Source organism: Sorex fumeus, unplaced genomic scaffold, assembly GCF_029834395.1.
Source record: "Sorex fumeus unplaced genomic scaffold, SorFum_2.1 ptg000015l, whole genome shotgun sequence".
Classification (NCBI taxonomy): Eukaryota; Metazoa; Chordata; class Mammalia; order Eulipotyphla; family Soricidae; genus Sorex; species Sorex fumeus.
In genome coordinates this window covers 4,885,718-4,909,684 of record NW_026606072.1, presented here as the reverse complement: position 1 = coordinate 4,909,684, position 23,967 = coordinate 4,885,718, and the positions used below count along the sequence as shown (strand labels likewise).

Here is a 23,967-nt window from a genome sequence, read left to right as displayed (position 1 = left end):
GGGAATGTTTACTCTTAACTATATTCTTTTTTTGCTTGTTCATTGGGTTTTTGAGTCACCCACCTAGTAATGTTCTGGGGTTGCTCTTCGCTCTTCATTCAGAAATTACTACTGTACTATTGCTTTGGCCCAAGTGACACTACATTTTAGTGATTTAATCTCAAATCCACTATTTTGAGATTTGAGATTGTCATTTAATGTAATTTACTGAGGTTTCTCTCTTATTAGTCAAATTTTACTCATTAATTTGGGGGAATTTATGTCATATGTAAAAAATCTTAGTCATTCTGAGGTTCTTAAATGTATTTATCCATGATATTTGTTGGCACTGTTACGTCCTTTAGGTCTGTTCTATTTGGAATTTGTAGCTTGTATAAATTCATATCCACCATTTTGTTTGTTTGTTTCGGGCTATACCCAGTGGTGCTCAGGAGGTACTCCTGGCTGTGTGCTCAGGGATCACTCTGTGCTCAGGGCACCATATGAGGTGCCAGGGTTAGGACCCGGGTTGACCTTGTGCTATTTTTCTGGCCCACATTGTTTTTTCTAAGTAGACATACTTGTGCCAAAATAGCATATCATTTTAGTTTATTCTTGAAGTTTGAGTCAACTCTTATCACAGGCCACATTCTGCTGTTTACTTGCGCTCTTGTCAGAAGTTTAGCTTCACTTGAATGATGTGCACATGAAGTTTTGTCATGTTGTGTATAACCAAGCTTGTATCTTTTTAGTCTGGAGAAGAGAGTAGGTATCTTATTAAATATGCTCTGTGGAAATATAACTCCAGGTTTAGGTTGTCAGTTGAAATGTAGATGAACATTTTGCCCAGCTGGCTTTGTGTATTGAAGGGTTTTTGGGGTGTGTGATTTTGTTAAATAAGGTAGCCAGTGATCTTGCTGTTATCTACTATTCATATATTCATATTTTATCTTCTTAGGGGAGTCTTATGTTTCATAAACTTAGACCTGTAGATCAACTGAGACATCTACTTGTGAGTAATGTGGGTGGAGATGGAGAAGAGATCGAAAGATTCTTTAAATTACATCAGGTAATTACTTGTACTTTATTTTTAACATGATATTATAAATATTGAAACAGTGGGAAATGATTGCTAGATTACCAGAATATTTAAATTAGTAGGTAATCTTACCAGTGTTGGGTTGGGGATGGGAGTGTTGGGGGTGGTAAGTGTGTGTGCTTGGGCCATACCTGGCAGTTTTTAGGACTGTTTCTAACTGCTCGGAAGTGACCCTTTGCAGTGCTCAGGAGGTTACTTGAGGTACCAGTGGTCCAATCAAGGGTTAGCCAAAGTGGCTGCATGCAAGACCAAAGGCTTTACCTCCTGTACTTTATCTCTGGGCTGTGGGGACCTTGTTTTTTAAAAATCTATAGTTACTCCATATGTACTGATAATTGAGGGCAGTATTAATACAAGTGTTACAGTAAATGCTCGTTTTTTTTTTTTGTGGGTTTTGTTTTGTTTTGGGGTTTCACTGCTTCTTAGATACTGTACTTGATCATATATTCAGGGGTCACTTGAGGTGGTGATGGGGTCATATTTACAAGCAAATGTGGTATTCCTATTTTTTTCCACCTTCAATCCTTTTTGACCAGATTTTTAACTCTGTTGTTACTAAGTTCTTATTAAAGAATACCAATAAGGGGCTGGAGCGATAGTATAGGGTGTAGGGCATTTGCGTTGCATATAGTCGACCCAAGTTCGATCCCCAGCATCCCATATGGTCCCCCAAGCACCTCTAGGAGTAATTCCTGAGTGCAGAGCCAGGAGTAACCCCTGAACATGGTTGGGTGTGATCCATAAATAAATAAATAAATAAATGAAGTATACCAGTAATTGGCTGGAGCGATAATACAGTGGGTAGGGTGCTTCTTTGCACATGACTTAGCCAGATTCAATCCCTGGCATCTCATATGTCCTTTGAGTACCACCATGAGTAATTTCTCAGTGCAGAGCCAAGAATAACTCTAGGCATTGTCTGGTATCATCCAAACCCTGCCCTCTGCCCCGAGCTGACCTATGTTCAAGTTTCATAGTAAACGCTTTTTTCATAAAAGTGACTGGCATTTATGGATTCTTTTTTATAAGGAATTTTGCTTAATTAACTGGAAAATATTGAGTCAGTAATAATGGGAGATAATAATATTCCAAAGCCATAACTAGAATCGACAAATCAACACTAAGAATGCATGGTTTAAAAGGGGATATATCTCAAAGGGCTGGAGCATTTGCTCTGCTTGCTAGAGCCCCAGGTTCAAGTTTGACTATCACTGGTTGTGACCCAGACCAAACAATCAAAGAATGCAGAGATTGAATTCGACCATGAACTCTGCAATATGGTTAAAGAACCTAAATTCTGTGGACTTGAGTTTGTTATGTGTAAATTATGCGTTATAATAACATTGGAGGTTAATAGTATGTGCCAAGCCCCCCCCCCTTTTTTTTATGTGAGGCGAAATAGTTCTAAATTTAGAGAAATATGAGTTGGGGGAGAGAGAGAGATACATGTTCAGGAGAGAATGCAGGATGAAAGGAATGGGGCTTGGGGAAATAGACTAGTGAGTAGAGGGAGCGCAGAACAGTAGTACAGCAGGTAGGCCATTAGTCTTGCATGCCTCGAGCAAGGATTCAGTCCCTGAGTGCAGTGCCACGAGTAAGCCTCCCCACCCCCCCCAAAAAAAGATAGCTTGCCTTTCCAGCACCACATATGGTCCTACACACACCTCCAGGATACGGGCCCCTCTGGGGTAGCAAAAAAGCAAAGAATAGCTTTTGGGAGATTATATACAACTTTTTCCAATTTTCTCGGCCTGGAACAGTCTGTATACATAAAAGTTAATCTGGGCATATGGCAAACTTTTTTTTTTCCCCCTTTTTAAAATTGTATTTAATTTTTGCTTTTTGGGTCATACCTGGCGATGCTCAGTGGTTACTCCTGGCTCTGCACTCAGGAATCACTCCTGGCAGTGCTCAGGGGACCATGTGGGATGCTGGGAATCGAACCTGGGTCAGCCGGTACAAGGCAAATGCCTTACCTGCCGTGCTATCGCTCCAGCTCCCATATGCCAAACTCTTAAAAGTAATGACTGACAAATGATATTAATCAATACTGACCATTGTAATTGTTGTTTTCTAAAAGGCGAAAGGAAAAATTAGGGAGTAAGCTAGAACCTGAACAAAGTAAATAAAAAGAAAAAGAGAATACTTTTAATATTCATTGAATACTATTTATTTTTTATACCAACTGTGGTTTCATTTAGCCATCAGCTAGTAAGTACCTGCTCTATGCCAGACAGAGATGAGAGAGCAGTAAGCAAAGCTTGCGTGTGTGGTGTTTGTTTAATGTAAGGGAAGATACTCCTTTTTTGCAGGAAGACCAGGCTTGTGCGACTTGCCTTATCCTTGCATGCTCTACTGCTGCCTGTGACAGAGAAGTATCTGCTTGGGCTGCTCGGGCTTTCTTCAGGTAGATGTCAGTTTTCTTTCATCTTTGCCACTTTTAAAAGCGGTTGCGTTGGCCTGTGGCATTGGCCAATGTGGATAGTTTCAGGTCTTGCCAAAGAGCTGAGAATCTATCTAGGCAGGCAACTAAAATTAGTTAGTGATGTCATGTAATTCGCCATAATGCCATATTAGATACTCCAAGTTCTGTTTGTCTCCTTTCTACAAGTCTTTCTATTTCATAATTACTGTTTCCATGTTTTTCACTTTTAAAAATACTGATTTTTGCATTAGTGTATCGTTCACTTTGAGAGATTCTTAAAATCTTTAAGGATACTTGGAAAACACATAGCCCAGAGTAAGAATTTAGAATTTTAAAGGATATTTTTACATATAGCCCAGCCATAGTTAAAAAAAAAAATTCTAGTGTCATATTGTTAATAATTTTATGTATTATAGGGCTATTTTTTATTAGGTATTCACACACATATTTCACTGTCAATACAATAAAATCGCTAAAGTATTTTCTTGGGAGGTAAACAGGAATTGGAAGACTCCCAGCTTTGAATATGCCAGTTTCTCTGAATAACAACTTCTTGTCACAAATCTAGGTATGGTGGTGAAGCACAGATGAAGTTTCCACCCACTCTTCCTGCTCCAAGTAATGTTGGTCCTATTCTCGGGTCACCTGTGTACTCTAGTGAGTATGAAACATTGAAACAAATTTGCAGTAAAGTTTGAATTTCAGAAAGTTTGTTGCCTACCTTAATAAAAATTTCTATTATATTTTACTTATTTCTATGACGTACTCTACAGATTTCTGACTCCAAAAAGTGAGAATATAATAATATTGAATCTTTTAACATAGCTAAGGGCAAAATTAATGTAAAAGAAAGGAAATGAATGATTTAATAACCGGTGCCTACCTTCATGATTTCCAAAGTGGATTTCCCTAGAAAGCTCACGGGAAAGGAGCTGAGGCACTAATTTCTTTAGTATATTGTGAGTTCTTAGGAACAGTTTCTGGCACTGATTTTTATCAGATTTGAAGGATTGGGGATTATTTTATTGTTTACATTCTTTCCATTTCAGGTTCTCCTCTTTCTAGTGGTAGTCCATATCCAAATCCATCGTTTTTGGGGACACCAGCTCAAGGTATCGCTCTAGTGTGTGTTTTGGATTATTTTTTGTTTGTTTTGGGGCCTAAATCTGACTGTGTTCAGGGCTTACTCCTGACTCAGGGATCACTCTTGGCGGGGCTTGGGGGACCATATGGAATGCCAGGGATCAAACTTGGGTCAGCTGTGTGCAAGGCAAGTGCCATTCTTGCTATTCTATCACTCCAGCCCTTGTCCTTTGATTGATTCTTCCTCTGTTATGTGTGATGAACTAGCATTGTGAATTATTAACCTTAAATATTTAGTGTGAACCAGATTAACTTGAGTTAGCCACTTGAAAGTAAGTAAAAATGAATTTGGCTTTAAAAATGAAATTCTGTGAATTGCTGTACATGGATAGTATTAAAGGGCATTGTGCTGAGTGAAGTCAATTCAGAGGAACAGGGGAAAAGAGAATGACCTCTCTTATATGCGAATTATAAGGTGACATTATAATTGGATTAAAAACAGCTAGTAACACAACCAGCTAGTAATACGCCCTGAGAAGTTAAGCATTAAGTAAGGATCAGTGATTGCAAGCAAGCTGCCCACAGGTGAAAGCTTACCTTGGAACCTATATTGGAGTCGAAGTTTGACTTGTTATCGAAGATAGCCAAACTAAGTATTGATTATCGCAGCATTTTAGAAGATTTTTCCCCCACTGGATGTATTTTTAACCACCTTGGGTTACTGGTGGTTCGTACCATCTAAGGATGAGTTATGAGACCTGTTTTCTTGTGCATATAAGGTATACATCCTCATGCCATGTCAACCCCGGTTGGTATTTCTGGAAACCCAGCAGCTCAGGCCTCAAGTATGAGTTGTATGGGTGGAGCAGAGATGGTGTACTCTGGAAAACACAATGGTATTTGCATTTACTTTTCTCGAATCATGGGGTAAGTTTTCAATGGAATAATTTACTATTGTTTGTCGTGTCCTATTTTGTGTAACTAATTATCTGTAACTCAAACTTGGGGGCTCATTCCTACTAATTTTTATTTAAGGTGTCAGCTCACTTGTCTTATCAATAAGGTTATTTTATGTCACTCAGTTTTTAATTATCTAACCCTTTCTCTCTCCCTCTGTGTGTATGTGTATGTGTGTGTGTGTGTGCGTGCACACATGCATATATATACACACACACACACACACACACACACACACACACGTAGAGCTGTTTTGTATACATAGTTTCAAAATATGTCTACATCAACAGTATATAGCATCCGGTTACTCAGTGGTGTTTGCCTATTAGTCAGCTTTGCAGTTCTGGTTTTTGGTAGACATACACATGTGCAGGGTTGACAAGAACTCTGCCAATCGTGGCTGTACTCTGACATGTTTGGAATCACATTTCTTCCCTCGGCTTGAATGGCCCCAGCTGGGACTTCGGGTTCTGCATGTGATCTCTCTCATCCACTAACTGGTTAGCTAGGGATTATTCACTTGATTCACTCCAAGGTTCTCTTAGAGTAGAAAGTAGAAAGGGATTTTGATGCCTTCTTCATTTTTCATTATTTTGGTTTATATTTTTGTTTGTTTGCTTAGGGACCACATCTAGTGGTGCTGAGCTCTATTCTAGATTTTGGTCTGGGGTCACTCTTGGTGCCCTAGCATTTGGGGTCCATACTGTGCCAGCAATTGAACCCATTATTCTTGCATGCAAAGTACACATTAAGTTATATCTCTGGTCCCTTTGATGCCTGCAATCTTAACTGGCCTTCCTTCATTTCTACTGCATCCATTTGGCCAGGAAAGTATCTCCAGATCATTCCAAATTCAAAAGGTAGAAATAAATCTTTTATGAGAGGTTTTTTTTTGTTTTTTTTTTGTGGTATAGATTAAAATTTATTTCTATATGCATCCATCTCATTGTTCAACCAAAGAATAAAACGCATACACCAAATCTTAGTCTTATTGAGAATCAAATATATGCAACTGCAGATAGTCACCTCAGCACCATATCAAATAGTAAACACTGCTGGGAGTGGCATAAAAATCCATAAAAGCCCCCAAATTGATAAACATAAATTTTAAGTATATGCATATATATCCCTCACACTATGCACATCAATTTCCCTTTATTATTAACAACTTGTATTGCTATCCTACATATATTTCTATCAGCCAGTATTGATATGCCCTTAACTAAAGTCAGTTTACATTAGTCATTCTGTATGTTTTTTCAGTTTTATAGATTTTATGAAATGCATATTATATATCCACTAAGATAATATCAGAGTTTTTCCTAAAAGTCCCCAGTTGTGGTTGAATACAGATAACATTAAATTTAACATCTTAATCATTTTAGTAATTGGTCTATTTATTGAATATTATATTTTTTCCCAGAATGCCATAAGGTTGGAATCATGCAAAATGTAGTCTTTCTAGACTCAGACTCATTCATTCAACAGTGTTCCTATTAAGGTTCCTCCATGTCAGTTTTGTTGCTTAAAGTTTATTTACTTATTTATTTATTTATTTATTTTGCTTTTTGGGTCACACCCGGCAATGCACAGGGGTTACTCCTGGCTCTTCACTCAGGAATAACTCCTGGCGGTGCTCAGGGGACCATATGGGATGTTGGGAATCGAACCCGGGTCGGCCGCGTGCAAGGCAAATGCTCTACCCACAGTGCATTTGCTCCATCCCCAAAAGTTCATTTTTTAACATATTGTACTTGTTTGTTTTACCACTGAGTAATATTTTATTGTATGGGTATACCACAGTTTATTTAATCATCTTTTGCAGGACACATTAACTTAGTATTTCTGGCAATTATGAATAAAGTTACTATAAATATGAGTTTAGGGTTTGTGTGGACATAGTTTTCAACTCTTTTTTGGGCAAAATACTAAGAGCAAAATTGCTAGATTGTATAATCAGACTACTTTTTTTTTTTTTCCTTTTTTATTAGTGAAACGACATGAGGTACAGTTGTAGATTTACAAATTTTTGTGCTTGGATCTCGGTCATACCCCGATCAAATACCCATCCCTCCACCAGTGCCCATTTTCCACCACCAGGATAATATCCCTCCCCCCCCATCCTCCCATCCCCCCATCCCCCCCTGCCACTGTGGCAGGGCATTCCCCCCTGTTCTCTCTCTCCTCCTGGGCGCTGTGATCAGCCAAAGAGGCATTGAGTGGCGAACATGTTCAGTCCAGTCTACTTTCAACCTGCATCTCCCCTCCTGGGAGGATCCTCCAAACACCCTCCATTTCGTGCTCCCTTCTCTATCTGAACTGTCCCCTCCCATAGAATATGAGAGGTTTAAAGTAGTGTCATAAAGGGAATGGGTATGACTGAAGAATAAAAAATTAGCAATTTGCAGTTAGAGTACTATATTATGTGTAGTATATCTTAGATTTCAGATGTATGCTTTTGTTTAAGTCATTTGCTTAAAAATATGAAACAGGACAGAACTATGTAAGTTTGTTTTTGCATTATAAGTTTCTGTTTAACAAATTTGTTACCCAGATCTTAATATTTTTCTTTCTTTCTCCCCCTGAGTTTTTGGATTGCACCTAACAGTGCTCGTGGCTCTCTTCTGGCTCTGTGCTCAGGGATCTTTCCTAGTGGTATTCTGGGGATCAAATGGGATGCAACTTAGGTCAGCTGCCTGCAAGGCATGCCCATTCATTCCACTTTAACTCCAGCCCCATATTATATTTTTTAACAACATTTCTTCATATGAAATGATTTAGATATAGTGAATTGGAAATTTTGCTATTTTTTTATTCTTTCATAGGCTTATTAAAACATTAAGTAAAACTTTTACTGTGCTGTAAAAATGCATCAAGACATAAGAAGTACTCATTATATCATGATTGCATTTATTCGACTACAGCACAATAATTGAAACTTTTTTTTTCTAGAAATATCTGGGATGCTAGTTTAGTTGTGGAGAGAATATTCAGGAGTGGCAACAGAGAGATCACTGCAGTAAGTATGTTGTGTAATACCGTATTCCATTATCTTTATGCAATTGGTTTGTGCTATTAGTAGTTAATTGTTCTTTGTTTTAAGATGTTATGAATAAGGTGCAGTGATTATTCTTTCAGTTACATGTTTATGCATTTCTCTAGTACATTGTCCATGTATTATCTTATTGTGTTATCTCATTAACCAATACGTTTCTGCCATTCATTATCAATACATTTCTTTTTTCTTTTTTGGGCTCTGTGCTCAGGGGTCATTCTTGGGGGTGCTCAGGGCTTTCATATCATGGCCAGCTGCATGCAAGGCAAGTGCCCTATCTCCTGTATATCTCTCTCTGATCCCATTCTTTTATTTGTTTTAATTTTTTCCAGGGAGGGGGTGGGCATCCTTTTTCATTTGGCATTCTCACTCACCAGTGCCCAGGACACACTCCTGACTATGCTCCAGAATCACTCTTGGGTGCTCTGGGGACTATTTGCAATGCTGGGAATTGAGTTGAGCCTGAGTTGGCATATGAAGATGAACTCTTTAACCCTGTATTGTCACTCCAGCCTCGCAAGATGTTTTAACTTGAAATATGAAAACAATTTATTATTTTTATTTTTGGGTCACATCTGGTACTGCTCAGGGATTACTCTCAGCTTTGCACTCAGGAATCACTCTTGGCGGTCCTCAGAGGATCCTATGGGATGCTAGAGATCTAGACACTGTCAGTTGCATGCAAGGCGAGCAAGTACCTTATTTGCTATACTCAGTCCCTGAACACAGTTTATCTTAAAATATTCTCTCTCTCTCTCTCTCTCTCTCTCCCTCCCCCTCCCTCCTTGCTCCTTCTCTCTTTCCCTCCCCCTTCCCTCTCTTCCTACCTCCCCTTACCCCTTTCCTTCCTCTCTCCCCTTGCCGCTTTCTTTTCTCTCTTTCTCTCTCTCTTTCTCTCTGCCATCAAGTTTGCTTTGGGGGTTGTTGGGTGTTGGTGCTCAGGGGCTGTTGCTGATTCTGTGCCAGGGGTCATTCCTGACAGTGCTTGGGACACTGTGTTATACAGGAGATTTAAACCAGGTCTACTGCATAAAGAGCAATAGCCCTATACCTTGTTCTGTCTTTCTGATTCATCTCGATTTTGATAAATATAAGAATTTTTCTTAGTCTAACATATGATTTTATTCATGAAGTTCATAAATAGGCAAAAACCATTTTAGAGTAAGTAAGGTTTCATGATCGGGGTGAGGGGAGGCGCATACCTGTGTTCAGGGCTTTCTGTAGCTCTTGTGCTCAGAGATCACTCCTGGTGGCTCGGCAGACCTCTGTGGTGCTAGGAGTGGAACCCAGCAGGCAAGCCAAGCTCCTTCCCACCTGCTGTGCTGCTGCTTTAATCTTTGTATAATAATTTTTCACTGGAAAGAGGTGTCAAGGAACTTTCATAGGTGTTGGAGATATTTCTTTTTGTTTTCTGGTTCTGAGGAGTAACTATTAAAATGTAAAAAGTTGAGGCGTGGGGGCTGGAGCTATCATACAGCAGGTAAGGTATTTGCCTTGTATGCGGCCAAACCGGGTTTGATTCCCAGCATCTCATATGGTGCCCTGAGCACTGCCAGGAGTAATTTCTCAGTGCAAAACCAGGAGTAACCCCTGTCCATTGCTGGATGTGACCCAAAAAAGCAAAAAAAAAAAAAAAGTTGAGGTGTATGTGGTAGGGTAGGGCTCTTGTCTTGCATGCGTCTGACCCAAATTATATCCTCAGATCCACTTAATGGCCCTGCAAAATTACTAGGAGTTATCCCTGAATGCAGAGCCAGGTATAAATCCAGAGAACTGTTGGGATTGCCCCCCCCACCAAGCAAACAAAATTGAAAACAGATGTAAAAAGCTAATCATGGTGTTCATTTAAGATTTTTCAACTTTACTATCTATAAATGATACCAATAAAATAAAAGTTGATAAGGAGACTTGTGAGTATCTAGCCCTTACTCTGGTCAATAGCGTGAATTGATATAAGGATTAATTTTAGTATTTATTCCTGATGGTAGGGTGACTCACAATTTGAACTTTGTATTCAATTACGCATATATAGAATATGTGTTTTTTTATTATGAACTTTTCTGATATCTTTTTTAGACTGTTGAGAATGCTTCCTTTCTTACAGATTGAAAGTAGTGTTTCTTCCCAACTGCTGGAGTCAGTGTTACAAGAACTAAAAGGCCTGCAAGAATTTCTAGACAAAAACTCCCATTTTGCCGGTGGACCATTAGGAAATCCAAAGTAAGAACAAAAAGGATTTAGTATTAGATGTTATGCATACTACAGGTTCTGTCTTATGTTCTTGACAGTGATTCTAATGTCAGTTTAGTTTCAAAAGCCTTTGCTATGCTCTTTGAGTCTGTCCCTCACATAAATCCCACTTGAAGTATTTTAGATTTTCACAGAGGGTTTATGTATCTGCTCAGGTCTTTGAATCTTTGCTATGTGTCTTATACATACATAGCTTGAAGGTTGAGTCCAGAGTTGAGAGACTAACATGCTCAGATATAAATTGTTTCATTGATTTCCAAGGACTGTTTCATAAAACTCCAAAGGAAAATTATGCATAATATGTTCTAGTATGTTTAACTATTCAGAACAGAGGCTAGAGAAGTAGTATAGCAGATAAGGCACTAGCCTTACACATGATCTACCTATCAGTTGATCCCATGCACCACATATGGTCCCTGAGCCCTGCCAGGTATAAATCCAGGAGTAAGGCCTGAGCCCCTCTGGGTGCAGCACAAAACAAAAACTAACAAAATTTCAGAACAGGCAGATTTGTAGAGACGGAAATTAATGCTCGCTTAGGGAAGAAGTGGGGAGGTTATAATAATTGATTGCTAGAGAAATTGATAAAAATGTTCTCACCTAGGTCTTTTATTGCAGTAATAATTGTATAGCATATGAATATATTTTAAAAGTTAAGTTGTATACTTTAAATGACAGAGTTCTATGACCTGTGTCTCAGTATCACAAATACTCACTGTGTAATTTCTGCTTCAGTACTACTGCCAAAGTACCTCAGAGGCTCATAGGATTCATGCGGCCTGAAAATGGAAACACCCAGCAAATGCAGCAGGAGCTTCAGAGGAAGTTACATGGTAAATCATTGCTGCTGATCAGTTAAATGCTCAGGACCCCAGTAAAGAGTCATATTGCTTTAATAGAAAATAATGGATGTTCCTCAATAAGACCTGCTTTGTGTAAATAGGTTTTTCTTTAGTGAAGCAAAATGGCTTTATTAAAAGAAATTTACTTTAAAAAAGTGTGAGTGAGTGGGGGGATCATATTCACAAGAGAACACTGGCTTCTCTAGAGTGGAATAAAGCCAGTAGCAGATTTTGTTTGTTTGGGGCCACAGCCGGCAGTGCTCAGTGCTTACTCATGGCTCTGCACTCAGGGATCTCTCCTGGTGGGACTTGAGGGACCATATGTGATGCTGGGAATCAAACCTCGGCCTGGCGTGTGCAAGGCAGGAGCCTTATTTGCTGTACTATCTCTTCTGCTGCTCTTTTCATTGAAATATCAATGGAATTGGATAAGTTAGGATCTTTTATTTCCACATTATTCAGTCCATAAGTGTTTTCCCTCTATTCTACATTAGATATATGTAGTTTTACAAAATAAAAGAAGAAAATTTTTTTGTTGTAGTAATAAAATATATGTTACATAAATTTGCCGTATTCATCATTTCAGTGTATCTCTTGTTTACATGTCACTACATTTCCAAGTCTCTTGTTTTTTTTTTTTAATTTTGTTTTGTTTTTAGACCATACCTGGTGAGGCTCAGGGCTTACTCTTGGCTCTGTGCTCAAAGATCACTCCTTGCGGTGCTTGGGCACCTCCCAAGTTATGTATCTTTTAAAACTGAAACTCTGAATTCATGGAACTGTAACTCCCATTTTTTCCTGTCTGAAAGCTCCAGTTTCGTTTCCAGTCTTTGGGACCAACAGCCATAGGCGTATCATTGAAATGGAGTCTAGAATATTTCCCCTTGGCTGTCTGGTCTGTTATACTTACCATAATATCTTTAAAGTTACTTATATTGTGTTTGAGAATTCTTTTTTATTCCTTAATAAGAATTCTTTCTTTTTGTTGCGTCTTTTTGTGACCACACTCAGTTCTGGCTCTGTGCTCAGGGATCACCCCTGGTGGAGTTTGAGGGCAATAAGGAATGCTGAGGATAGAATCTGAGCCAGCTATATGGAAGATAAGCACCTTACCTACTGTAGTATCTCTGCCATCCAAGTTTTCTCATTTTTTTTGTCTTTTTTTTTGGCCAGTGCTGGGAATCGAACCCAGGCCTTCATCATACCTGGCAAATGCCCTACCACTAAGGGCCTTCCATTCTTTTTTTTGGGGGGGGGTCACACTTGATTATGCTCAGAGGTTATTCCTGGCTTTGCACTCAGGAATTACTCCTGGTAGTGTTTGGGTGACCATATGGGATGCCGGGGATCAAGTCCCAGTCGGCTGTGTGAACAGTGAGAGCCCTACCTGCTGCAGTATTGCTATACAAACAAACACTTGATTTCCTTTTTTCTTTTTCAATTGAACCACCTTGAAATACACGGTTGTAAAACTGTTCATGGTCTTTTTGATGGCCTTATGCATGTGAGACTTTCTCCGCCACTGAGGTACATCCTAAGCTGGAAAAATTTCATTTTACTTGAAATAAAAGTTTTACTGAAATGTTATTTTATGAAACCTTATCAGTTGTGTTTTGTCTTTAGAGGCTCAAGTGAATGAAAAAATTTCACTTCAGGCAATCCAGCAGTTAGTTCGGAAATCCTACCAGGCTCTGGCTCTGTGGAAGCTTCTTTGTGAACATCAAGTCGCTGTCATTGTTGGAGAGCTGCAGAAGGTAGGATATTTTTTTTCTTTTCTCAAGATCATACCTTAATACTACAAGTAATTTTCTCTCTCCCTCTCCCTCTCCCTCTCCCTCTCCCTCTCCCTCTCCCTCTCCCTCTCCCCCTCCCCCTCCCCCTCCCCCTCCCCCTCCCCCTCCTCTCTCTCTCTCTCTCTCTCTCTCTCTCTCTCTCTCTCTCCCTCTCTCTCTTTCTCTCTCATGGTGATTCTCCAACCTAGGCCTCCTTCAGGCAAAGCATTTGCTCAGGTTGTTGGGGGCTTTCCAGCCCTATACTTTACATTTCATTGAGCTTTAATCTTAGATTTGAATTTGGGAGTTGTTTTGGAACACATCTAGGTTTTAATTATGTTAGTTTGTTATCATGCTTGCACTATCATGAGGAAACTAGGTATCCTCTGTCAAAACCACAGGTTACAATATATGAGAACTTTACAGTAATTTGTGAATGATTTACTTGACTTTATTTGAGCTACAGATCACTTTTGGAATCTGATCAAAATTCTCCTGAACCTAAAAAATATCTGTAGAATCACAAACACACACTAGAAGTATCGCATGTAATTTTAAGGTGATGAGTGATTTCAACGGCATATTCCTGTTTTTTTGTGTGTGTGTGTGTGTTTATTTGGGGGTAAACCTGGTGATGTTCAGAGTTTATTCCTCACTCTGAAGTCTGGAATAAGCCCTGAGCACTGCACTCACTCCTGATGGGGCTGCGGGGTGCCTTGGACTGATCCCAGTGATCCCACGTCAGCCTCCTATAAGGCAAACATCTTACCCACTGTGTTATCTCCAGTGTTGGAAGACCTTGAATTACATAATTCTGATATTATTTAGGAAAAAATTAATTTACATCTAAGACTTAATGTAGCTTTTTCCCTTGACTGAACGATTGGTCTCTAGTTTTTACTGTACCTAGATTTTTCTGAGTTGTAAAATAAGAGATTTGAACTATATCTGTGAGTTTTCTAACTTTGTGTGATTGCATTAAAGTTTGCAGAAATTTATAACTCCGTATCCTTTCTTATTTTTCTCTTTTGAAATATAATCTGAATGGTTTTATTTGTATTAAATTTTTAAAGAAATTTTATTCTATGTGGAAATGTGATATTATATTTTTGTTCCAAAAAGTAGTTTCTTTTATTCTTAGGAATTTCAAGAACAGCTGAAAATTACCACTTTTAAAGATCTAGTAATCCGGGACAAAGAACTGACTGGGGCCTTAATTGCTTCTCTTATCAACTGCTATATCCGAGATAATGCTGCTGTTGACGGCATTAGTTCACACTTACAGGATATCTGCCCACTTCTGTATAGCACTGATGATGCCATTTGTTCTAAGGTATGTGCCTTGTTTCCTGTTCACCTACATTAAGAAAGGTTTCATAGAATGATGTAAAACACATGATAGCTGGAATCAGAACTGGCATCTTTTACTTAATATGTGACCTTGACTCTCTCGCCCTCTGTTGAAGGCCTCAGAAGCTTCAAGCATCTGCCTAAGAATGGGGTTGAGGTGCATATTTTAAAATTCAGGCCGATTTAAGTTACTTCAAAAAAGAATCGTTGAGGACCAGGAAGCTAGTATAAGGCCAGTCACTGCCTGGCCTTCCAAGCAGCCCTGTATATGTGGACCCTAGAATTGAGCCATCTAGCATGTTGTCTCTATCTTGGGAGTCCCCCCTAGACCTTTGAGCACCATTTGGGAGGCCCCAGAAAAAAAATTTATAGTATTTTAATTATTTACTTATTTATAGGATTTTAAAGGGGTGGTTAACTAAAGCCTCATTTTGGGAAAGTAAGAAGTATCAACAAAACATCTTTTTGTAGGGAGTTTTTTGTAGGGAGGGGTTAGGATCACACTGGGCAATGGTCAGGGGTTGCTCCTGCCTTGCGCTCAGGAATCACTCCTGACACGGCTAAGCGGACCACATGTTGAGATTAAACCCAGGTCATCACGTGTGAGGCAAGTGCCTTACCTGCTGTACTATCACTCTGGCCCAAGTGGAAATTTATGCATCATTGTCAATCATTGTCATAGGGTCTGCTTGGTGACCAATAGTGTCGAGATTTGCCCATCTTAGTATGTTTGTGAGAGGATTTATAAATAGCTAGTATTGTGTCAGAATTTTTCTCCTAAAATTAAGACGGAAGTTTGTTTTTTATATAGTTCTTTTAATTTTTAAATTTTATTTTCATAAGGTTGTTCACAGTAATTGATTACAGTTAATATTTCAATACCAATCCCACCACCATTACACCTTCCCACCACCATTATTTTGAATTTTCCCACCACTCTTCAAGCCTGCTTGCCAAAGGCAGATTCTAGATAATCTGTTTTCTTTGGCTTATAAATATCATGAGAGGTTGTGTGGCCACTTTTGCAGTCGCATGCTTCTGGAATTCTAAATATGTAAATGATTGCTATCCAGAGACATCTCTGTAGGGAGCTAATCTATTTTGAGATTCATTTGTGAGTCTCTGGATCCAGGCCAGTAGCACACTTAAATGTCGCCCTGAGTCAGTTTGTGGGCATGGCAGACAGAACCCCAAAGGGGTGGGCTGGGAGACAGGAAAGGACAAACCTCCCCACCATATGACCTGGTGTCTTCAGACCCTGTTCCCACATACTTGGTTTTCTTCTGAAAGTTTGTGGCCACCGGGGGTTCATTTGGAGTGGACAGAATAGGGACATCCATTCCATTTGAGGTGTCCAAGTGAAATCGGCTCAGCATGGAGTCTGGAGAGATTCCTGGCAAGCTGCTGTCTTCCAGGGTTCACTGCTGAGTCTGTATATTATTTTATTTTACTTTGTTGGGGGCCGTACTCTGGTGCTCCGGATTCACTTCCAGTGATGGTCAGGGAACCATGTGGTGCCGAGGCCCTTTGAGCTATCTCCCAAACCCTGGTTTTATTTTATTTTAAAAATTATTTTTGGTATTTTTATTCCATGAAACTTACTTAGAAATATGTGAGGGGAGGGAAGAAAGAAAGAAAATAAGTGTTGAAGAGAGAGCAGCTTTCTCCAGAGGGGGAAAAATGCAGACAGAGACAAGGAAGAGAAATAATGAAGAGATAAGCAAGTATATGTGCCAGGTAGAGCACAGAGCACGGACTTAAAAACTTATTTGGCCAACTACCCACTCTTTTTTTGGGGGATGGACTCAGCCCCACCCCCGAACCCTGAACCTATTTATTTAAGCAAATAGCAATAGCCTCTCACCTCGCCCAGTTGTCACTGTCACTGTCACTGTCCTCCCGTTTATCGATTTGCTTGAGCAGGCCCAGTAATGTCTCCATCATGAGACTTGTTGTTACTGTGTTTGGCATATTGAATATGTCACGGGTAGCTTGCCAGGCTTGCCGTGCGGGGGACATAGCGTTGGTAGCTTGCCGGACTCTCCGAGAGGGGCAGAGGAATCGAACCTGGTTTGGCCGGGCCGGCTATGCACAAGGCAAATGCCCTACCACTGTGCTATCACTCCAGCCCTGCCCAGTTGTATCATTTGTTATTTACATCTGCCAATTCCCATCATTCCAGCACTCGGGAACATTGTTACCGCATTGAGAAACATTAATCTAGTACCTGATTTTATATCTTTTTAATTCTGATTATCTCTGCTTCTAGGCAAATGAACTTTTGCAACGTTCCCGACAAATTCAAAATAAGGTTGAAAAGGAAAGAATGTTAAGGGAATCATTAAAGGAGTATCAAAAAATTAGCAATCAAGTGGACCTTTCCAATGTTTGTGTCCAATATAGACAAGGTGGGACATTAGATATTTTTCATGTATTCTTAGAAAAGAATGTGAATGTCTGTGTGAGCAAAACAAGTTTATGGCCTTAATTTATTTTTTTAGTGTAAATTATTTATTTTAACTTAAGGCATTGACTTATTAATTAATTAATTTTAAAACAGTTTTTGCTTATCTTTATCAAAGTACTTATTATAATCTCGCAAGTTACACTGAATTTACCAATTTGACTGCAAAGAGGTTTTTTTTTTTTTTTAAATGTAGGAGTAATGGTATTTATTCAGCCATTAATTAGGCTGACTGAATTGGGCATGAACTCCACCTTACTTTTTTTTTTCTTTTTATAAATTTATTTATTGAATCACCATGAGAGCAGTTACAAAGCTTTTGGGTTTAAGTCTCAGTCATACAATGATGAAACACCTGTCCCTTCACCAGTGCCCACTTTCCACCACCAAAAACCCCAGCATATATCCCCTATCCCATACCCTCCTCCTATCTGTGGTGCAGATAATTTCCACTTTACTCTCCCTCTACTTTGATTTCATTCAATATTTTGACCCCAGACCCACCATTATTGTTTGGGATTTTTCCCCAACACTTAGATCTGCCAAAAAGGAAACTTTGTAAATTTTTCTATTACTGGTTATGAATAACATATGTTGAGCGGCCACAGTAATGATTGCATGATTTTGGAATTCTGAAATTTTAACAATTAAATCTGGAGGGATTTCTGCCAAACCTGCTGCATTCTGAGATTTGTTTTTGAGTCTCTTGGGTCATGGCCATTAAGCAGCTTTATCAGGAGCCAGAAGGTGGTTCGTGGGCAGTGACTCGGTCTCGTTGGGGCGAGGAGGAAAGGCCCGGCTCCACCCCCATCCTGTGAGGCCCCATGTGTCTCATCACTGTGGTTCCAAACCTGACTGTCCAGTGGCCTCTGGAGGATGGTGGCCACCAAGCCGCCAAGGGGGAGCAGGCAGAGGGACAATACCCTTTCCCCCCTTGGGGTGGCCCGGCGACAGTAACCTACTGCAGGGACCAGGCGCATTTCTGCGCAAAGCTGCTGGTTTCCGAGATTTGTTTCTGAGTCTCTTGGATCATGGCCATTAAGCACCTTGATCAGGAGCCAGAGAGGCTGTTTGTGGGTGGCAACTTAGAGTCTCATTGGGGTGGGGAGGAAAGGGCCGGCTTAATCCCCATCCCATGAGGCCCCATGTGTCTCATCACTGCGGGCCCAAACCTGACTTTCCAGTGGCCTCTGGAGGATGGTGGCCACTGAGCCACCAAGGGGGAGCAGGTGGAGGGACAGCACCCTTTCCCCCCTGGGGTGGCCCGGCACTGGTAACCTACTGCAGGGACCAGACGCATTTCTGCCAAAAGCCGCTGGGTTCCGAGATTTGTTTCTGAGTCTCGGGTCATGACCATTAAGCAGTTCGATCAGGATCTAATTGGGCCTCCAGTTATATAGCTGAGCCCGAGGTGGTTTGTGGGTGTGTCTCCCACATACCGAAATTTTGGCTGTTTACTTTCTTGGTAAACTTTGCCCCAAGTTTTTGTGGTCTGGCCAAAGGCACAGCAGCAATTTTGGGGCATCTAGAAGTCAGAAGGCACCATCAGGCTGCTGATGCACTTGCCTCACAGGATGGCCTTTATTTTTTAATTTAAAAAATTATTTTTAATGCCAGGGATTGAATTTATGACTTCACACTTGTGAGATGTGTGGTGTATCACATCCCTGACCACATTTTTTAAATGTTTTAAATTCTTTTGACTAACCCTGCTCACTTTAAATTAAATACAGTAAAAGTAATAACTTGACATTCAAAATAAGAAAAAGTATTTTGAATTTCAAGATATTTTTAAAAATATATACAATTAGAATACTCTATTTTAAAAATTAAAGTGTAAGTTTTCTTTTTTACCACTGGAGTACATGTATTTAATGGCTTTAAGGCACATTAGGACTTAAGTCAGTTAGACTCATGAGAAATATTCCGATATGCTATCTCCAAAGTAATTAATATATATACTAGAGAAATAGTCATTGTTATCTTTTTATTGTCCAGCTTGTAAAAAAATATATCCATGGGCCAGAGAAATGATAGATAGCTAAACAAACTGAACTTTCTTTGCTTTGCATGTAGAAGTCCTAGATTTAATTATCGTACCACATGTAGCTCAATGTAAGCCTCTCTGTGTGTGTGTGTGTGTGTGTGTGTGTGTGTGTGTGTGTGTGTGTGTGTGTGTGTGTGTGTCCTGGTCAGTATAAGCCTCTACACTGTCGTTTTTTTTGCACAGTGCGTTTCTATGAGGGTGTTGTGGAACTGTCTCTAACTGCTGCAGAGAAGAAGGACCCTCAGGGTCTTGGACTTCATTTCTATAAACATGGAGAACCAGAAGAAGATGTCGTGGGCCTTCAGGCTTTCCAAGAAAGGCAAGTTTAGGGTCTGGAGAGATAATACAATGGGGAATGCTCTTACCTTACATGCAGCCAGCTTGGGTTTAATCCCTGTCACATCCCTATGGTTCCTGAGCCCCACCAAAAGTGATCCAGGAACTCAGAGCCAGGAGTGAGCCCTGAGCACCACTAGGGATGGCCCCAAAACAGAACAGAAAGTACTTTTATTACATCAATGGTTTTATGGCTATAGATTTTTTTTTTTATGTCAAGAATGATAAATATAAGAGAATAATATTTCAAGTACAGGGGCCACTGTTATAGTACAGGGAATAGGACACTTGCTTGCATGTGGCTGACCCGATTTTGATTGACAGCATCACATGGTCCCCCAAGCATCACCAGGTGTGTCCCGAACCTCTCCCCGAAGGGGGAAAAAATTTTTTTTTTCTTCCAAATACAGCCTTTAGTAAACCTTTTCAAACTGGTCTCAGGGGGAGGGGTCGAAGTAATGGGTAAGGGCACTTCCCTTGCATGCGGCTGACCCAGATTTAATCCCCAGCACCCCATATGGTCCCCCTGAGAGCCCGAATTAACTACAGAACATCGCTTGTTGTGAACCCGAAACAAAACCAAAAAATAAATAAATAAATAAAACTGTACTAGGGATGTTGCACAGCAGCAATAGAGCACAACATACCCTTTCATGCATGAAGCCCTGAGTTACATTCCCAAGCACCCCAGCACTGCAAAAAAGAAAACCCAAAAACCTAAAAACAAAAATATGCTTTTTAAGTGTCTCTTGTTGAACAAAGATAGCCTGAATTAGAAAAATAATTTTACAACTTGTCAGCAGTGCTTAGGGCCATGCATAAGGCTTGAACACTAGACCTGGCCCTAATGTCAGTTTTAAATGAGATCGCTTTTTATTTTTTTTAATTGAATCACTGAATTACAAAGTTATTCATGATTGTATTTTAGCTATACAATCCCTTTACCAGTGTCCTCTTCCCTATACCAGTGACCCCAGTTTCTCTCTAGTCTCCCAGCCTATTACAGGCACTTTTTTTCCTTTTTTTCCTTTTCCTTTTGGCAGTGTGGTTTGCAATACTGTTACTAAAAAGGTATCATGCATCTCACTTTACTTCCTTTTAGCACCCAGTTCCTGTCCAGAGTGACCAGCTCCCCTATCATTGCCCTAGTGGTCCCTTCCCTGTCCTAACCCTGCTCCAATCACCGTGACAAGCCTCCTACTGAGGACCAGTTCTCCTGCCTTTTATTTCTGTTGTCTTTGGACATTGTTCTCCTACTGTTTCTTTACATTCCACATATGAGCTCATCATTCGATGTCTGTCCCTCTCCCTCTGACTCATTTCACTAAGCATCCGTGTACTTGGAAATTTCATGACTTCATCTTTCCTAATGGCTATATTGTATTCCATTATGTATGTTTGTACCATAGTTGCTTTGTTCAGTCTTCTGTCCTTGGACAGTTGGCGTTGTTAACAGATTTTGGCTCTTGTGATTACAGATTTTGGCTTTTGTGATTAGTACTGTAATGAACATGGGAATGTAGATGCCTTTTATTCAGTGTTTTTGGGCCTTTTGGATATATTTTCATGAGGCTCATGGAAGCTCAATTCCTAGTTTCTTTTAGAAATGTCCAATATTGCCTTCCAAAGAGGCTAACATAGTTATCACTTTCTCAAACAGTGAATCCAGTGTGAGCTTTTCCCCTGCATCCATACCAGTACTGCTTGTTGTTACTAATTTTCCTTTGTCATGAATACCAGTCTCTTTGTTGTGAGGCAATATTTCAGTTTTGTTTTGATTTTCATTTCCCTGATTAGTGATAGCATTTTTTCATGTGCTTCTTCACCATTTGTATTTCTTCTCTGAGGAAGTTTCTGTTCATCTCTCTTCCCATGTTTTGATAGTGTTGGTTGGGTTTTTTTTTTTTAACTTAAAAAGTTCTACTAGAACTTTACACTCTATCTTTGATAATAACCCTTTATCATATGGTGGTGAGCAAATAATTTCTCCCACTCTGTGGGTGGTTTTTGGATTCTGATCTTTATTTATTTATTTAGGTTTAATGTTTTGAGGCCACATCTCATGGTGCTCAGGAATTACTTTTGGCTCTATACTTAGGAATATTTCTTGCTGAGATCATCAGGTCTTATGGGTGCCAGGGATTGAACCCGGATTGGCTGCATGCAAAACGAGCATACTACTCAAGGTACTATTGCTCCAACCCCTGGTCTGTTTCCTTTGAGGTGCAGAAGCGTCTTAATGTAGTCCTGAGTGGGAGGGCGTTTGCCTTGAACGCAACTGATCAGGTTCAATCCAAGTACTTCTTATGGACCCCTGAGCACTGCCAGGAGTGGTCCCTGTATAGAGCCAGGAGTAAGCCCTGAGCATGACTAGGTATGGCCCAAAGCCAAAGACAAAAAATTGAATGTGTTTATCTTTGGTTCCACTTGCTCGGTCAGTGGAGTTTTCAGCCTTAAAGATACCTCTAGCTTCAATGTTAAGAAGAATTCTGTCAATATTTTCCTCTGTGTGCCTTTTGTGTTCAGATCTGATAACAAGGTCTTCTGAGTTGACTTTTGAACATGATATTTGCTAGGGCTCTTCATTCTTTTGCATGTGGTCAACCAGTTTCTCCAGCATCACTTGTTGAAGAGTTTTCTTTGCTCCGCTTCATAATTTTTGCTCCTTTATCAAAGTTTAGCTGACCAGAGGGCGTATCCTTATGCCAGTACCATGCTGTTTGAATTTCTACCACTTCGTAGTTTGAAGTTGCGAAAAATGGTGCCTTTCATTTTCATCTTCTTTTACCCCAGGGATTGCTGAAACTGTTTGGATTGGGGCAGGGGGAAGGGTGGGCATTGTTCTATTGAATTTCAGGAGTTTCATCTATTTCTTTGTAAAATATCGTGGATATCTTTACGGGGACTGCACTGGATCTGTAGAATGCTTTGGGGTGTTACCATTTTGATATTGCACTGTAGCACTTGCCTCCCGTTCATCGGTTTGCTCGAGTGGACACCAATAACGTCTCCTCTGTGAGACTTGTTACTGCCTTTGATATATTGAATAGGCCACGGGAAGCTTGCCAGGTTCTGCCGTGTGGGCAGGATACTCTTGGTAGCTTGCCAGGCTCTCCGAGAGGGAACCCGGGTTGGCCGCGTGCAAGGCAAACACCCTACCCGCTGTGCTATCACTCCATATAAGATAAAAGAGGTTGAATTTTTTTCTACTCTTATGTATAGATACAATTAGCCTTTCTGAAGTATCTGAAATATGAAATATGAACTTAGTAAATGTTATCCCTTTTTTTTCTTCCTTAGACAAGCTAGAGTACTAATTTCATTGCTGAAGTTTTAAAATGTTTGATGCTATGTTTTTAGAATAGAATAACTTTAAACCAAATCTTACACCCAGTCAGTCATATTGCTGAACTTTTTTCTTCTTTTTTTTTTTCTTTTTGGGTCACACCCGGCAATGCACAAGGGTTACTGGCTCTGCACTCAGGAGTTACTCCTGGCGGTGCTCAGGGGACCAGATGGGATGCTGGGAATCAAACCCAGGTTGGCCGTGTTCAAGGCAAACTCCTTATCTCTCCAACCTCAGTATTGCTAAACTTTTGATATTAATCCACGTAATCCATGATCAGGGGATGTTTCCATTTTTTTCTGTCATTTTTTGTTTGTTTCTTTAACAGTGTTTTGCAGTTTTCTTTGTGTAGGTCTTTTGACTCTTAAGCCTGTTCTTACGTACTTGGTTTTTCTGAGGCACAGTTGTAAATGGCATTTGTTTATTTTTGGGTCAGACCCAGTGGTGCACAGGGCATATTCCTCACTCTACATTCGAGATCACTCCTGATGGTGCTCAGAGGACCATATGAGGTGCTGGGGCTCAAACCTGTTTCTGCTGCTGAGTGCAAGGCAAAACATCTTACCTACCATACTGTCACTCTGGTCCTTATTCATTATTTTTCTATGGGAAAGGCTTGAATGTTTACATGTTGATATTTGTAGCCTGCCACTTTACCATGCAAGTCTATTTTTTTTTTAAGTCTTTAAGGGTTTTCTTAAAGTATAAATAGTGATAACTTGACTTCTTCCTTTCCTGTATTCCTTTTCTTTATATCTTTTGCATAATTGCTATGGTAAGTATTTCCAGTACTTTGTTGAATAGAAGTGGTGAGATTGGGCAACCTCGTTTTATGCCTGATCCTTTTATGAGGAACGGCTTTTCATTTCTTCCTATTGAGTATAATACTTGCTGTAGTGGCTTTTTGAGTATATTGAGGAAAAATTTTTAAACTTCCCATTGTATGGAGAATTTTTATCATG

General features: G+C 39.9%; 1 protein-coding gene across 1 annotated transcript in view; it reads left to right on the top strand.

Moving 5' to 3' along the window:
* Positions 1–23,967, top strand: part of NUP155 (nucleoporin 155) — a 69,786-nt gene that overhangs the window by 28,398 nt on the left and 17,421 nt on the right. The window contains exons 14-25 of the mRNA XM_056112050.1: positions 938–1,048; positions 3,391–3,485; positions 4,072–4,160; positions 4,553–4,615; positions 5,366–5,513; positions 8,496–8,562; positions 10,703–10,818; positions 11,584–11,681; positions 13,314–13,444; positions 14,604–14,795; positions 17,082–17,220; positions 19,507–19,642. Coding sequence (XP_055968025.1) covers positions 938–1,048; positions 3,391–3,485; positions 4,072–4,160; positions 4,553–4,615; positions 5,366–5,513; positions 8,496–8,562; positions 10,703–10,818; positions 11,584–11,681; positions 13,314–13,444; positions 14,604–14,795; positions 17,082–17,220; positions 19,507–19,642 — 1,385 coding nt within the window. The remainder of the gene's footprint in view (positions 1–937; positions 1,049–3,390; positions 3,486–4,071; positions 4,161–4,552; positions 4,616–5,365; positions 5,514–8,495; positions 8,563–10,702; positions 10,819–11,583; positions 11,682–13,313; positions 13,445–14,603; positions 14,796–17,081; positions 17,221–19,506; positions 19,643–23,967) is intronic.